Source organism: Corylus avellana, chromosome ca5 (assembly GCF_901000735.1).
Source record: "Corylus avellana chromosome ca5, CavTom2PMs-1.0".
NCBI lineage: Eukaryota > Viridiplantae > Streptophyta > Magnoliopsida > Fagales > Betulaceae > Corylus > Corylus avellana.
Window position 1 is genome coordinate 6,785,444 of NC_081545.1, and position 14,899 is coordinate 6,800,342.

At 38.0% G+C, this 14,899-nt stretch overlaps 3 protein-coding genes across 5 annotated transcripts; 1 reads left to right on the top strand and 2 right to left on the bottom strand.

Annotated features, from left to right (window-relative positions):
• The first annotated feature begins 3,125 nt into the window (after positions 1-3,125).
• Positions 3,126-6,641, top strand: LOC132181331 (glutathione S-transferase T2-like). 3 transcript variants are annotated; one of them, XM_059594507.1, is made up of 4 exons: positions 3,126-3,459; positions 3,553-3,618; positions 5,206-5,575; positions 5,670-6,641. In XM_059594507.1, exons 3-4 carry the CDS (start codon positions 5,216-5,218, stop codon positions 6,543-6,545), a joined length of 1,236 nt encoding a protein of 411 aa, XP_059450490.1. In that variant the 5' UTR covers positions 3,126-3,459; positions 3,553-3,618; positions 5,206-5,215; the 3' UTR covers positions 6,546-6,641. The 3 variants fall into 3 exon arrangements, with proteins under 3 accessions (XP_059450490.1, XP_059450491.1, XP_059450492.1); XM_059594508.1 differs by having other exon boundaries at positions 3,560-3,618; XM_059594509.1 differs by lacking the exons at positions 3,126-3,459; positions 3,553-3,618 and adding an exon at positions 3,638-4,253.
• Positions 6,642-7,589: 948 nt separating this feature from the next.
• Positions 7,590-8,603, bottom strand: LOC132181667 (fasciclin-like arabinogalactan protein 21). Its single transcript, XM_059594905.1, has one exon. It carries the CDS (start codon positions 8,601-8,603, stop codon positions 7,590-7,592), a length of 1,014 nt encoding a protein of 337 aa, XP_059450888.1.
• A 5,145-nt stretch (positions 8,604-13,748) lies between these two features.
• On the bottom strand, positions 13,749-14,787 carry LOC132180988 (uncharacterized). Its single transcript, XM_059594014.1, has one exon. The coding sequence runs from the start codon at positions 14,773-14,775 to the stop codon at positions 14,020-14,022; it is 756 nt and encodes a 251-aa protein (XP_059449997.1). The 5' UTR covers positions 14,776-14,787; the 3' UTR covers positions 13,749-14,019.
• Positions 14,788-14,899: the final 112 nt, after the last annotated feature.

Consider the following 14,899-nt stretch of genomic DNA (forward strand, 5'->3'; position numbering starts at 1 on the left):
ATTTTGTGTTTGTTTTTGGATTTCGCTTTCTTTTCCCTGTTCTTGTTATTTATTTGCTTGTTTATTTTTTCTTGCGAGGTTTTTGTTTGGGCACACTTTGTGGGTGCCGCTCATGGGGGATTCACTCAAACTTCCCCCAATTTCTTTGAGTGCGCCGCCGATTTCCTTTGTGCCAACTTTGCCGTTTACTGTCTTCTGCTGGGTCTTTTCACGCGTCCCCACCGCGATGTGTTTCAACGCCATCTACGCATTGGTTTCCGGCAAGCACGCGATTGGCTTTTCTTCCGGCTATTGTCATCCGCCTAGTGTGCTCCTATTTTTAAATTTTTAGTTGTATTGCTTTGATTTTCCCTGTATTTTTCTTGTTTTTCTTGCTGCTTGTAATAAGGCCATGTCCTCTTTCTTGATCTCCTCGCTTGTTATTTTGGTCCAGACCCCTGGGGTTGTGGATGTGAATGATATCCTGGCTTTCGGGTTTAGGAGGATGTGTATCAGCATGGGGTCCTTTTGATCTTAGGGTCGAGGAATAAGAGCTACCTATGTATTAGTTTGTGTCTGCCTAGCGCAGATCTGTTATTCCAACTGAAGATTAGTTATAGGTTAGCGGATGTTTAGCGTCTTTGATGTGTAATCTTTAAGTTACGACTTTGATCTTTTAGCTTCGGCCATGATCTTTCATAACGTTATATTCTGTGATTGTAAGAGTTTTAATACTCTTGATTCCTCTATTAATGAGATAAGAATAATTTTCCTTCCAAAAAAAAAAAAAACACGTTCAACATCCGTCCTCGCTGACTCTTGTGCTATAGGAAAATGTTTTCTCTTATTTCTTTATGTATATGAAATCGTTTCGTAAGTGTTGCCCACTGTGGATATGTCATCATCGAGATAGTATCCCATTGTATATTTATGGGTATTGATTGTGTAATTGACAGAAAGAGCACGCCTTTGAGCGAGGTCCGAAAATATAAAAAACTTTTCGAGCGCGTATATTTCATTATGAGACGCATGTAACCCAAAAAAAGCATAACATATCCAAATATCACAAGAAGTTACTGCTTCCAAAATAAAAGTTAGTTCATGAATATGACCATGGTCCACAATGCATACCTTGCCATGAAGTTGGGCAATTTTTTCATTTCCAGTGCATGCAATTAATGCTCTCCAACATGCTTGAAAATCTACAGTTTTCGCCAACCGCTATCAATCTAGTAATGTCCAGCTGGGTGGCCTTAAGTACTCTTTAGAAAAAATTGAAACTACTGCTTTAACAAACATTTTGGCTCTGTTTGGCAAAGGCAATGGCCCAGACACTATTCACCATTGACTCGTTGACCGACTGCATCAGATTTTTCAATCTCAAAATTTGTCACCCTTTTGACCATATTGCCCCCCTTTAGTTATTGAATTTTTTTCCACAGAAAATCCCAAATATCAGCCTAGGCATCCCCCCTACTATCAGACTAGGTGTCCCCCCTGCGCTAGCTTCATGTCCATTAGCTTTTCCCCCCTGTTTCTTCTCATTTCACACACATTTTTCTCTGCAACCAAAGAGAGCAGAAACCAAATATAGGCTTAGGTTCACTTGCAGGAACTGTGAGGATGAAAACTAAACCTTTTGCAAGAAGCGAAGCGAGTGTAGACTCGAGAAGGCGACGCCGATAGAGAAACTTGGCGAAGCGAAAATTTGAAGAAACCGAAAGGGGGTGAGTGGGTATTGGTGAACATACAAGCCATGGTTGCTTCTTCAAGTACTCTGGCTTGAAGGAGGACCAAATGGGTTCCTTCCCCTCAGGCAGACTCAAAAAAGAAGGAATTTTGGGCAGTGGGTTTCGTCACTTAGTCTCATCAGAAATGGGTTCTTAGAATTCACAATCAACAACCAAATATTGAAAGACATATAAAAAAAAAAAACTTTCAGTTTTTGGGTTTGGTTTCAGAGGTTTATCCGTTCGCTGGTTTTTATCAATATCGTTTTGGGGGTGGGGGGTGAAACGGGCTCACAAGACTCGCAAGAGTCAATTTGCTCAAGTCGTGAAGGAGAAGACAGGGAGGAAAGAAAGTGAGGGAGTTGGAGCTTAATTGAGAGCGTTGGAAAACAAAAAGAATGAAAGTGAAGGCTAATAGGGTAATTTTACATCAGGTTCATGAGGGTTATTTTATTAAATGCACCTATACTGAGAATCTACAGTGTCTAGGCTGGGCCAACACCTTTGCCAAATACCACCTTTTAGACTCTTTATTGTGTTGGCTTCATAAAATCTTCAAGTATTCCTCCATAAAATTAGCAGTAACACCATACGTAAACATCTTAAGTGCAATTGTAATATTTTGGAAGGAAGAAAAACTGAGCATTCTAGAACCATCTATTCCTTGGACAAAATAAGGTTTGTGAGCTTCCACTGTAGATTGAATACTGAGAAAAAGGGAATGAATCATCCAAAACCTCATTTGAAAATAATTATAAGGATAGATTGGTGGTTTAGTAAATTAGTTGTGAAAAAGACTTTCCTGGCCTTGCAAGTGATCACACCTAATCAACATGCGTGCGTCATTGTTTAGAACGATCATGTGATGTTAATCCTTCTTCCATAAGTTTTATAATTATCAGAGTCGGACTCGATAATCGATAATAAGTATTTTGTGAAAAAGAAAGCGAGTCACATAGAGAGAAACAAGGATTAAATCGAACTTGTATCGAGTTGATTGAAAATTAGAAAGGAAATAGTCTTATTTATATTGAAAGAATATGACCATTAAATAAGTGTCTCATAAAAAAGAAAAATATTTAAATGGAATAAAGAAAGATTTATATAATTTGATGTATGATGCTTTTAGAAAGTGTATAATTAAAATAAAATAAAAAATTCATTAGTTAAATTTTAGCTAAAGAATAGCTAATTCACTAAAATTACGCATCTAAAAATGAGTAATTAAAACTACTTCTTAGTCAAATATTAGTTTTTATTTTATTTTATTTATATGTAGTCAAATTTTAGTTAGTTCCCTTAAAATAACCTCACCATTAATGCCCCCACGATTTTTGCACTTTGTTCGCTACCTTTGGCGAGTTATTGTAGCCACGCCACTTCTTTTGTCGCCCATTTTATGTTCCCACCATCTCCTTCGCGTCGCGCGCTCTGTCGCTCCTCTCTCCTTCTCGCCTACTTCTTTCACTGCAAGAAATATCAAAACTTGCTTCTACCCATTGCGGGTCTTCGTCTCAACCAACGACCCACCTCTCAATCTCTCTCCGTTGTTGAAGCACAATCGGTGAGATTTCTCTGCCCTCCTCGAGTGCAAGAAGAAGGGCAATTTTCTGGCTCGTGGGATTGGGGCTTTTTAAGAAGATGTGGCAAAATAGGAGAAAAAAGTTTGGGACTTTTTGAGCAGGTGTGGGAAAAGATCGAAAGGAAGTTGCATTCCGATGGTTCTCCGTCTGATTTCTTCATAGAAAAGGTTCGGAATTACCCATTTTGTGTTTTATGTAGTTGGACTAATTTGAAAGTCTGTTTTGTGTAATTGATGTTTGGGTTGTTTTTGTATGTGAAGGTTTTAGGAGACAAGATAACGAAGGAGCTGTGAAGAATCCAGGCAGAGCTCTGCACCACAAATCTCGTAAGCCTTCTTTTTTGTTTGTTTGTTTTGTTTTGTCACCAACAATCTATCCATAATACTTCAGAGGCCAAAATATCGCCAGAACAAGGCTTCGGGAACCTCTTACCTTTCTTAATCGTGCAAATTTTCTGTGGTTTACCTTGTTTTGTGAATGAAATTACCAAAAAAAAAAAAAAAAAATCTCATTTTTATGGCCTGGATTTTACCTCGCCAGAACAGAGCTCTGCACCTTGGTTAGGGCTGCTGAAGGAGGCAGTGTATTTGTTACTCTGAAAAGAAAGGGCACTTCAGCCCTTGTAGAGATTATTGGTGATGATACAATTTCTTAACGATTTCTAATGGTGCAGAGATTTCTCAGAAAATTATTGTTGGTGCTTAATGATTTTAGTTAAATTATTGGGGAATAGGAAATGATTACCAATTTTGGAGGAACTAATTTCTGGGATGCTCTGTTAGTGTTGATTGATCACACTAGCATTTCAAAGCTTACCTAGATGTACAAATCACCAGTAAGTTTGTTCCAATATTGTGTAAAACAGTAAGTTAGAATAAAGTCAGAGGGGATTGTACAGAGAAAAGGGTACAATGTAGAAGGAAGGCACCAAGCACAAGCAATACAAGAGCATTGGGCAAAGGTAGGAATGAACTGAAAAACCATATACTGCTAGTTTGGGTAGATGTTTGCTGCATAATGCTCCAAAGTTAATGTTTATACAAGCCATTTCAATGTTTTGGGATGTTAGGATTCAAGAAAAGCAAATTTTAATGCGGAAGTGTGATATCCAAAATCTTTGTTTCAAATTAGATATTCTGTATGGAATGGATATTGGTGTCACAGCTCGCTTTCTAATGTGGAAAGTACTAAGTGATAAATGATAATGATAGCGATATGCTAAAGTGCTACTATGGTATGTATGCGTGTTTGTGTCTCCGTGGAGAGGTGTATGCTTTTTTTTTCTTTTTTTTTTTTTTTTCTGTTGAGTATTGGTTTATGGAACGTTGCTTATGCTTATTTTGGACCTCTGTTTATAACTTGTTAGTGCTAGAATCACTTTTTTTGTTTGTTTGTTTGTTTTTCCTCCAATTGCAACCATTGGAGAAAAAGAGAACCGACTGAAAATAAGAAAACCCAAATGAAGCTCAGCGATACTGCTTTCCTATGTTGTATGTTAAGCCACACTCTTAGCACAGTGGAAGTAGAAATACATTTGTAAGTTACTTGTTCAATTAAAAGGCATTGTCAAAGTGCTGAAAGTTCAGCATTGCTAAAGCTCCTCTGGAATTATCATATCTTCACTGCAACATTGTATCCCCGATCTCATCTTAGCTCCATCTTTATATCTTTATGTTAAGCCACACCCAAATGTATTTTGTATTCCATCTTAGCTCCATCTTTATATCTTTTAAGTACATTGTGATGTTGGTGTTGATTTTTATGTTGCTTCATGTCTCTGCTCTAAATGCAAGATCAATATTATTAAAATTCCTTCAACAGAATCTTTATTCAGTGAGTAAGCTAATGTTGATTTTAGGAATTGATTCTAGAACTCACCAAGCCACCTACTTCACCATTCTTTTAAATGACAGGGACCTTTTCATGGAACCTGCAAATGAAATGTGTCAACAAGAGCCTCTACCCCAAGTTGAGGTTGAACCCATTGTTAAGAAATCACAACGGGGTGGCAACTTCAATGTGTACGAAGACAATTTGCTTGTGACGGCGTGGATTAATATTAATATTACCTTGAATGTGGTGCAAGGAAATGAGCAAAAACACAAGAAATACTGGAATAGAATTTGGGAATACTTTCACGAGCACAAGACCTTTACATCTGAACGTTCTCCGAACTCATTAATGAATCGATGGTCAACGATTCAACTTGCGGTAATTAAATTTTGTGGTTATTTAGCCCAAGTTGAATCAGAGCAACCAAGTGGTGTGACCGAGCAAGACAAGGTATGTTCTAATTATGAGACTTCATTTTTTTGTTTGGGTTATGTGCTATTTATTCCAAAGGATTTTAATTACTTTCTATTTGTTAATTTTTCAGATTTGCAAGGCAAAGCTTATGTATCATGAATTCCAATCAACAACATTCCACTTTGAACATTGTTGGAATGTGTTGAGGTTTCATCCAAAATGGATGGCGCATATGCAAAGTGCCAAACTGAGGAAAAGATCAGTTTTGACTTCTTCTCCCTGTACTCCGGATCCGATAAATCAAGGGGAAGACGAGGTCCCGCATGAAACGTTTGTAGACTTGGAGCAACCAATAGGCTGGAAAGCCGAAAATGAAAAACAAAAAAAGAAGGAAAGAACGAATTCGGATGTTACTGTAATACTAAATGAGATAACCGAAGACAAGAAAAAGAAAACAAAACGTTTTGTGGAAGCACCTGATCAAGAAAAAGAGATGCTTCATCTTACGCAAGAGGACATGCACAATAAGCCAGAAACGCTTCGATTGGAACAAGCGAGAGAAGAAGAATTTTGTAATTGGACTCCAGATCCGGATCCGATAAATCAAGGGGAAGAAGAGGTCTCACATGAAACTTTTGTAGACTTGGAGCAACCAATAGGCCGGAAAACCAAAAAGGACAAACGAAAGAGAAAAGAAATAATAGATTCGGATGTTATTGTGATCCTACATGAGATAACGGAAGACAAGAAGAAGAAAACAAAACTTTTTGAGGAAGCACGTGATCAAGAGAAAGAGATGCTTCGTCTCATGCAAGAGGATGTGCGCATTAAACAAGAGAAAGTGCATATTAAGCGAGAGGAAGTGCGCATTAAGCGAGAAATGCTTCGGTTGGAACAAGCAAGAGAAGAAGAAAGAATTATGATGTTAGATACAAGTGGCATGTCTGAAATGCAAAAAGAATATTTTGATCAACGAAAAATGGAAATCCTTGAAAAATCGAAGTAGAAGTAAATAGTGTATTTTGAGCTGCAATATCTTTTATTTTATCATGTCTCAACTCAATTCATTAATTAAATTACATTATCTTTAATTTTAAGCCCACTTTCACTCATTGAATTGTATGGTTGTGACATTTATTTTAACATTGACATTGCTACTTGGGGAACTTTTGATTGTGAGTCTGAAAATTTTGATTACATGCTTTTGAAGATTTATTGTTTTTAAACTTTTGAAGAAGTGTTATACTCGATGACTATTACAAGTTGGCATAAGCCTTGATTGTCAGCTTATTTTACTGTCCCAAAAACAAAATGGAGAAAACAAAATAAAACAAGATAAAATTCAAGTACAATGACTATTACGAGTTGGAATAAAGAGTAAATTAAGTAAGAAGAAAATTAATTTAAATAGAGTAGAGAGAGAGATTTATGGTCTGTTTGGGATTGCGTTTGGGTGGCCTAAAAATGCTTTTAACACTAAAAAAGTCCGTTTAAATAAAAAAGTATTCGTTTGGTAAAAAAATTAAAAACGCTTTTAAGGGTCCAAAAAGCTTAAAAATGGAGCTTTGCCAAAAAGCTCTTTTTGATTTAAAAGTTTTATTTCTCAAACTCAATCCCAAACAAGCTCTTAGAAAATTTGATGGGATGATGTTTTTGAAAAGTACTGGATATAAAATGGAAGATGTGAATTTTTTTAGTCAAATTTTAGCTAAAGAAAAACTAGAATTTGTTGACTTCAAAAGTTGTTTAGCAGCTCAATTGTCTAGAGAACCAGATTAATTTCAGACTCTCAAATGGTTCTTTTCTTGTGTATAAAAGTGCCTGGATGCATGGCTGCATTTCCCTTTTCAAACTCAGTAGTGCAGAATCAGCAGACTCCCAAAAGGCAAAAACCTATTGAGAGAGGGAGACGCACAAAACATAAAGCTACTGTTATCTGCTGCATCTACTAATATCATAGAATAACAAGGGGAACAAAATGCAAGTAGCTGATGCTCCCAAAGCATTCTTTCCAGCACCAACAAAACAGAAAGTATACTTCGTTGCTGTATCAGGAAAACTCAGTCAGCTCAAACGCTCGAGAAACCCCATGAACTACAAACTTCTCAGAAGAGAAAAGATCCGGCGCCGCAATCTCCACTCCATTAAAGATCAATCCTTTCTTAAAATTAACTTCAAGATCCTGACCAGGAGCCAGTGTCCTTAGCAATGTTCTAACAGGCAATGAAGTGAGTTCCTTGTACGTAAGCCTGCGAGGCAGTATGTGAAATCTAACAATCTTATCAAGCAATACTGAAGAAGAAGCTACGACAGCCAAATTTGGAGGAGCAAAGATGGTGGCTGTATTCAAGCTCGCTTGATCTTCAAGAATCCCATCAAGAACAGAACGCAAACTGATTGCGAAAGAAACAAACCCGTATGAGCTAAGCAACTGAATGATTCGGCTCCATTCTACAATGTTATTGGGTTCAAGAAAATCTGAAACCAAAGTAGAATTGTTGTCACAGATTGGTGACTTGATGAAATTCAATGGAGAAAATGGCCCAAGAACTCCATGAACTGCGATTGGTCCTTCAAGAAAGACATCTGGGTGTGAGACCAAGACATTGTTAATCTCAATCTGGCTTTGTCTTGCATCAATCTTAGTGATTGCAATCTTCTTCTTCCGATGAAGGGTTGGGAAGCAACTTCCTTGAGGTTTCTTTAGGAGATCATTCATGGAAAGCTTGGAAGGAGTGGTGTGGTATTGGAGGAGATCCTCCAAGAGCAATGGAGGAATAGAGAGATAGGAGATGGCTGAGTCGTTGATGACAAAGATGGTTGAGTTTGGAGAAGAAAGGAAAAGTTCAGGGGAGAGTTGAAGGAGGGTGGCCATGGTGTGGAACCCGGCACGCCTGAGAGCTCTGGACACGTTGAGTTGTAGGCCACGGGCGACGGGTTTGGTTGCTGGGATTGCATTCTTGTGATTTGAACGCAATGCTGTGGATATTGCTATGAAGGCCAACAATAGAGAGATGATGGAGTAGACTGATGCATGCCACCAATGTTTACAACAAGAAGCCATCAATGTGCAGTAGGAAGTATTATGATCTTTGAAAGAGAGAGAGAGAGAGTGCAAATTACAGAAAAAGATTGAAGAATTCTCCTTAGAGAGAGAGGGAGTACAAGTTACAGAAAAAAGATGGAAGAATTCTCCTTCTTGAGGTTTATGAGTTTGTTTCATGGGAGGGAAAAAGAGAACCGTTGGCTGCTGTGGAACTTACGCAAATTAAGTTAAAAGGAAAAAGTAAAAAATAAAAATGCTAAATTAGCCATTGTGATTTTTGATCTTTGACAAATATTAACTCCCTAAGGTAATCCTTGACGACAAATAACTTCCTATATTAAACTTTCGTTTGAAATTATGATGGATACGGCTAATGTGCTCTTTTTACCACGAAAAAATATATAAAAAAATATTCAAACAAGAAGCTAGAAACAAAAGAAAAGAAAAAAGAAAAAACAAGAGTTGGGTGTAGTCGGGCACTCATATTCGACATAAATAATATTGGATAGCCGACCACCCGAAGGCTATGGGGGCGGCAACCCCACCCTACCTCCTTTTATTTTATTTTATATCTTATATATATATTTTTTTCAATAAAAAATGTCTTGTCTTATCCATGGCATTTTGCCACTAGCTCATCATAAGGGATATATGTCTATTCTTTTTTAAGATTAACTACTATTTCAGTACTTCTGGTTTGCAGCAAAATTAAATAGCAACTTGAATTTTCAAAAATATCATAAATGATATTTATGGTACGCCAATAAATCCACTTGGTATCTATGTCAAAATTCCGTTAAATTTTTTAACCAAACGTCATGTTACCCTTACACGTGAAAATTCTCAATAAAAAAAAAAAAAAGAAAAGGAAATTGAAAAAACCTGCATACTGCCTAAAGAAAAAACAAAAGAAAAACATCAAAGAAAAGCCATCGTGTTCTCTCCATTCTCCTCTCCCCCAACCCCCTAGGTTTTTACAGACCCAAATACCATCTTCGCCATCCCTACCTCAACGCCATCGCCGTCCCTCTCAACGCTGTTGCCGTCCACTCCTCAACACGCCGTTGACATGCAGGAGATGGATATGAAAATTGCTTTTCCTTCGACCATCCCTTTCATCAATAGCTCTACAACTACATCAAGCCGCAAGCCTTGATGCGTGAACCTGTTGAACCCATAAAACAGGGTTCTTTTCATGTGGATGTGCTTGAGCCTGCTGCAGAAGGAACGGAAATCGCTAAAACTCTAGAATCCGAGTTTCACAAGTTTGGGAATGGGAATGGGATGTCTAACTTGCTACATAGGCTAAGGATTGATGATAAATGAAATTATGTAGCTCAAAATCCTTAATGATTTGCCAATATCCTTAATGATTTGCAGTGATATGAAAATCACTTGATGTTGGTTCGTTTTGTTGGAGTTGCCAGAGAAGGAATGTTGTCTTTCTTTTTGTTCCTACCATTCTAGTTATACCATAAAATGAATGTAACAGTAATGGCTTATATTATCCCTACATGAATTCAGAGGGAAAAGCTAATATGGTTCTTGTAACTTAACACTGTCGCCGTCGCCGTCCCTCTCTGAGGAATACCGGTGGCTAAGGAAGACCAACAACGGCGAGAGGGACAGCGACGGCGTTTAGAGGGACGGCGACGGCATTGAGGGAGGGGTGGAGAAGATGGTATTTGAGTCTGCAAAGACCTAGGAGGTTGGGGGAGAGGAGAATGGAGAGAACACGATGGATTTTTGTTGATGTTTTTTTTAGGCAGAAGGCAGGTTTTTTAATTTTTTTAGGATTTAAAAAAAAAAATGACGTGTCACCCAAAAACCTAGCCATGCCAAGTGGCAATCACGTGTAAGGGTGACATGACGTTCCATTAAAAAATTTAACCGAATCTTGATTGAGGTACCAAGTGAGTTTATTGGCTTACCACATGTACCATTTGCGATATTTTAAAAAACTGATATAGACCAGAAGGCTTGGAAGTATATGAGGAAGACCCGAACAAATGATAGTGTGAAGAAACCACAAAAGATGGTGACGCGATCCCAGACTCGCGCTGTAGCAGAGGACCGAAGGGTCTGGTACTACACTCGATCCCCCCTTTGACTGCGATCAAGCGCACGATCGAGCGCACCTTCTCTAGTACTGCGCTCGATTCCCTCCTGTGACTACGAAGTCTACGATCGAGTGCACGATCGAGCGCACATGGTCTGGTACTGCGCTCGATACCACCTGTGACTGCGCTCGAGCGCACTATTGAGCACACACGGAGGACGTTATGTTATTTTTTACATTTTATTGGTTTAAACGGACTTTATTTCATTGTTTTATTAGGATTAGGGTTTTAGGAGTCTATATTTCACGTTTTAGTAGATTTAAGAGTCTTGGGGCTATATATACATGCTTATAGCCTCTAGAAAGTTAGACTTTGCTTATTATTTCAGTTTTCTCTAATAAGAATCTTTAGAGTTTTTTCCAGTTTTTTCCTTTAATCTATAGATAGACTCTATGTTTGGAAAATAATTCTCAAATCTTTGATAGACTCAAGATCTAAGAATTATTTATCTTTCTTTCTTGTACTGTTTTATTTGCTTTCCACCTAGTCAATTTGCATAAAAAGCTCACGTGGCTATTTGATTTTAGTGCAAACTACTAATATTGGAATAGTATTTAACTTTTTTTATTTATTTATTTTTATTGGTAATAAATGATGATGTGATATTGACCGTTTTTGTCGGAATTTAAAATGAAAAGTTCAATATAAGAAATTCTATCACCGAGAAGTAAGTTAGTTTAAAGAGCTTTGTATCAAACCCCAAAAATTGATTTAACATTTTTCTCAAAAGTTGACATGTTACTTGGAGTTTGGCTTGGGGCACGGTGAGGAATGAGTTCTTGGACCGTCTAATTGGCTCTTGGGCATAGAAGCCTGGTGGGTTGTAAAAGTTCGATCCTCTTCAATAATGGACAAAGATTCTCCATTTTAAATGAAATGGATAGCATTAATCTTATGGCTATTATTTAAAATAGATGTATTTAACCGGCTGATTCTACTTTATTTAAGATTTTTTTAAAATATGCCAACGTTGACTTCACATACACTATTAGATGCACAACTTTAAATTTTAAGTTAGGAGAAAATACATTTTATTCCCTGAACTATTAATTCATTTGCACTTTTAACCTAAATATTTAAAAAGTGACACTTTATCCCTCAAAGTATCTGATATTGACACTTGATCTCATGCAGACTATGCAGTACACTTTACCCCCTTAAGTATTTTGAGTTGACATTTTACTTTCGAAGTAACCAAGTTTTGGAGGGCAAAGTGTCAACTTAGGAGGATAAAATGTTAATTCAAAATACTTCGGGTGGTAAAGTGTACTTCATGAGGATTAAGTGTCAATATCAAATATTTTAGAGAATAAAGTGTCACTTTTTAAATATTGGAATTAAAAGTATAAATAAGTAGATATCATCTTCCCTTAAATTATGTTATCAGCAACATTTATTGGTTTATGGCAAGCTCTACGCTTCATAGCTCTCAAATTATACAGTGGAGGTGCATGAAAAGAAATTGTCAAGTCAGAAGTCCAAGAAAATCTGGAACCTTCACAACTAGCACTGTGCATCATTTCCAAGCGTGTCTGCCATTCTCGAAACACATGTTGTATTTCCAGACTTGCATGAGATCGCCAAGATGCAATTAGAAACACAAAAGCTTTTTCTTTTTTTTAGATGAATGAGAATTTACATCAGAAAAGCTCAAGATTTACAGACCAAGAAAATACAAACAACAAAATCAACAACTGGACTTCACAATCGCCAGAATCCTTGTCAGTAAATTCCATCATCTGCATAATTCCACATTTACCTTTGTCAAAATAAATCTTCCTTTGGCCATAATCCTCTAATCTTGTTGATTCCCATTTTAAGATCATTTTTGTTTGCTTCCAAACATTATACACTACCGCATAAGTTTACTTTCAACCCTCGACCCTTCAGCTCTCTTACTCCCCCATTCGATAATGTCTTACCAATTTGTATATGAATCAGCAATTAAGCTTTTGCTAAAAATCTCTTCCCATATCCTCCTACTAAAGCCACATTGAAAGAAAATATGTTCTCAACTTGCACAGAAAACATACAACACATCCCCTGTATATCCCCATTTCGCCAACTTCTCCCCTGTTCAAAGGGCTACCTCAACAGCCAGCCAATAAAATGAATAGGGAACCATATCATCTTCCACCATTTAACATGCAGGAGTTTGAATCAAATAGTTTCCCAAGTTTCAAAACATGAATATTTACCCTTCTTCGAACTATTCCAGATTGGTTGATCAGAGTCACTAATACTCACCTCACGCAACTGACTTTGAATTCTTACCAAATCATCTAACCTTTCCAGTCGCCAACACAGACTTTCTCTTGCAAACCAGATGACAATTTTTCTCCCACTTCACTACCAGCATCGTACACAATTCTATGCCCATATTTTTCATAAAGCACTCCATCCAGGTGCCACCAATCAAGCTACATGTAGATGCTACTCCCATCTCCAACTCTGAATTGTATGACTTTCCTAGCTAAGTCACGGAACTTCAAAAATTTTCTCCAACTCCATGAACATAGCTGCAGAACTTTACTTGCTAAAAGCTCCTACCCTTTAACAAATCTTCCTTCACCCATGCAAAACCCACAATGAACCTGCCTTAGCAAATAAATTTCAAACACGACTTAAAATTGCAGCTTTTCTTTTGCACAAATCATTGAAAAAGCCTTTTGGAACACCTTCCTATTGGTAATATTTTGCAAACTGCAGAAACCGAATTTGTGCAACTGAAACAACATGCAATAGTCAAATATTTCAGATGGACAACCAACTCAGCAAACAACAATTGACTTCAAAATTACCTATTTATTAACATTTGACATATTGTTAAACCACGTCATCAAAGAACCAGCACAGCAGGAACCCAAAGAACCAAAGGAGGAATTGCAAGATATGGCAAAGTGCTTGAATGAAACCATAATGTTGTCATGGAGGTTGGAAAGAACAAAAACTTGATCTCCTACACAGAGATTGGAACAAAAATGGTGTCTTCTTAGATGCAGACCCAAATTATGAAGCACACCAAGAAGGATGAAACTAGAAGTAAAACAAAAATACTTCATTCATTGAATCCCATATTTCTTACAACAGCTCTATACATATTCACATTCAATAAACTCACTAAGATTCACCTTCTCACTAAATCTCCTTCCATTTTCATGTGTCACTGAAATTCATTTTCATATTAATGCTAACATCATGAGCAATTCACTAAGCCAAATCAAGAAAAAAAAAAACAAAGACACGTATCAAACAACATTTACAAATCAAATCAACATAGAGAACACCAACCAAACCAAGAATGAATCAACAAATCAATTAGACGTCCTAGTTCTCATCACAATCCTTGTCATTCTCAATCCAATCAAACTAACATTCGCCGCGCCAACAAATCTCGAACGCCTAAACAAACCCACAATCTCCCTGACCTCCTCATCCCCACACTCCTCCACAGCCACCACGCACACCCCATTATCCCTCACCGTCCTCTCCATCTCGGAAACAAACCTCGCCGGAAACAAAGCCTCCTCCAAATGCCCAGAGTACACCAGATCAAACACGCCATCGAAGAACGGCAAATCATGCGGATCGGCCCGGCTCACCAGAGGCAGCGAGTCAACCAACTCAACGCCCGTGACATCCGAAACGCCGAGCTGGGACAGCGCCATGACCTCGTGGCCGGCCCCGGCGGAGACGCAGAGGACTTTGGAGTGGTTGTGAAGAAGACCCAGATGGCGGATCGAGGAGAAGAAGCGGGAGAAGGAAGATAATTGGGATTTCCAGGCCTTGGAGGACCATAGGCGACGGTTCTTCTTGTCGATGGAGAGGAGCTCGCGTGGCGAGTACTCGCAGGAGGACTTGGGGAATTTGAGGTGGGGTTTGGGAGGAGAGTCTTGGGGTACGCAGGTTTGTGGGGTTTGAAGGAAGAGGAGGAGGAGGGTGAGGCTGGCTATGGTGACTGAGACAAAGGAGAGCCTCCGGAGGAAGATTTCGATGTGCCTCTCCATTTTCACCGGGGGAGACCGGATGCTTTGGTTCATTGTTGGCGAGGCAAAAGAGATGGCTTGCATAAAGCTTAAAGCTTTGCTTGGTTATTGTGGTTTAAAATCATCAAGTGTTTTTACCCAATTTTTAAAATTTTCATGTGCCCCCCACTTTTTTTTTTTTTAATTAATTAATTAATTATTTTTTATT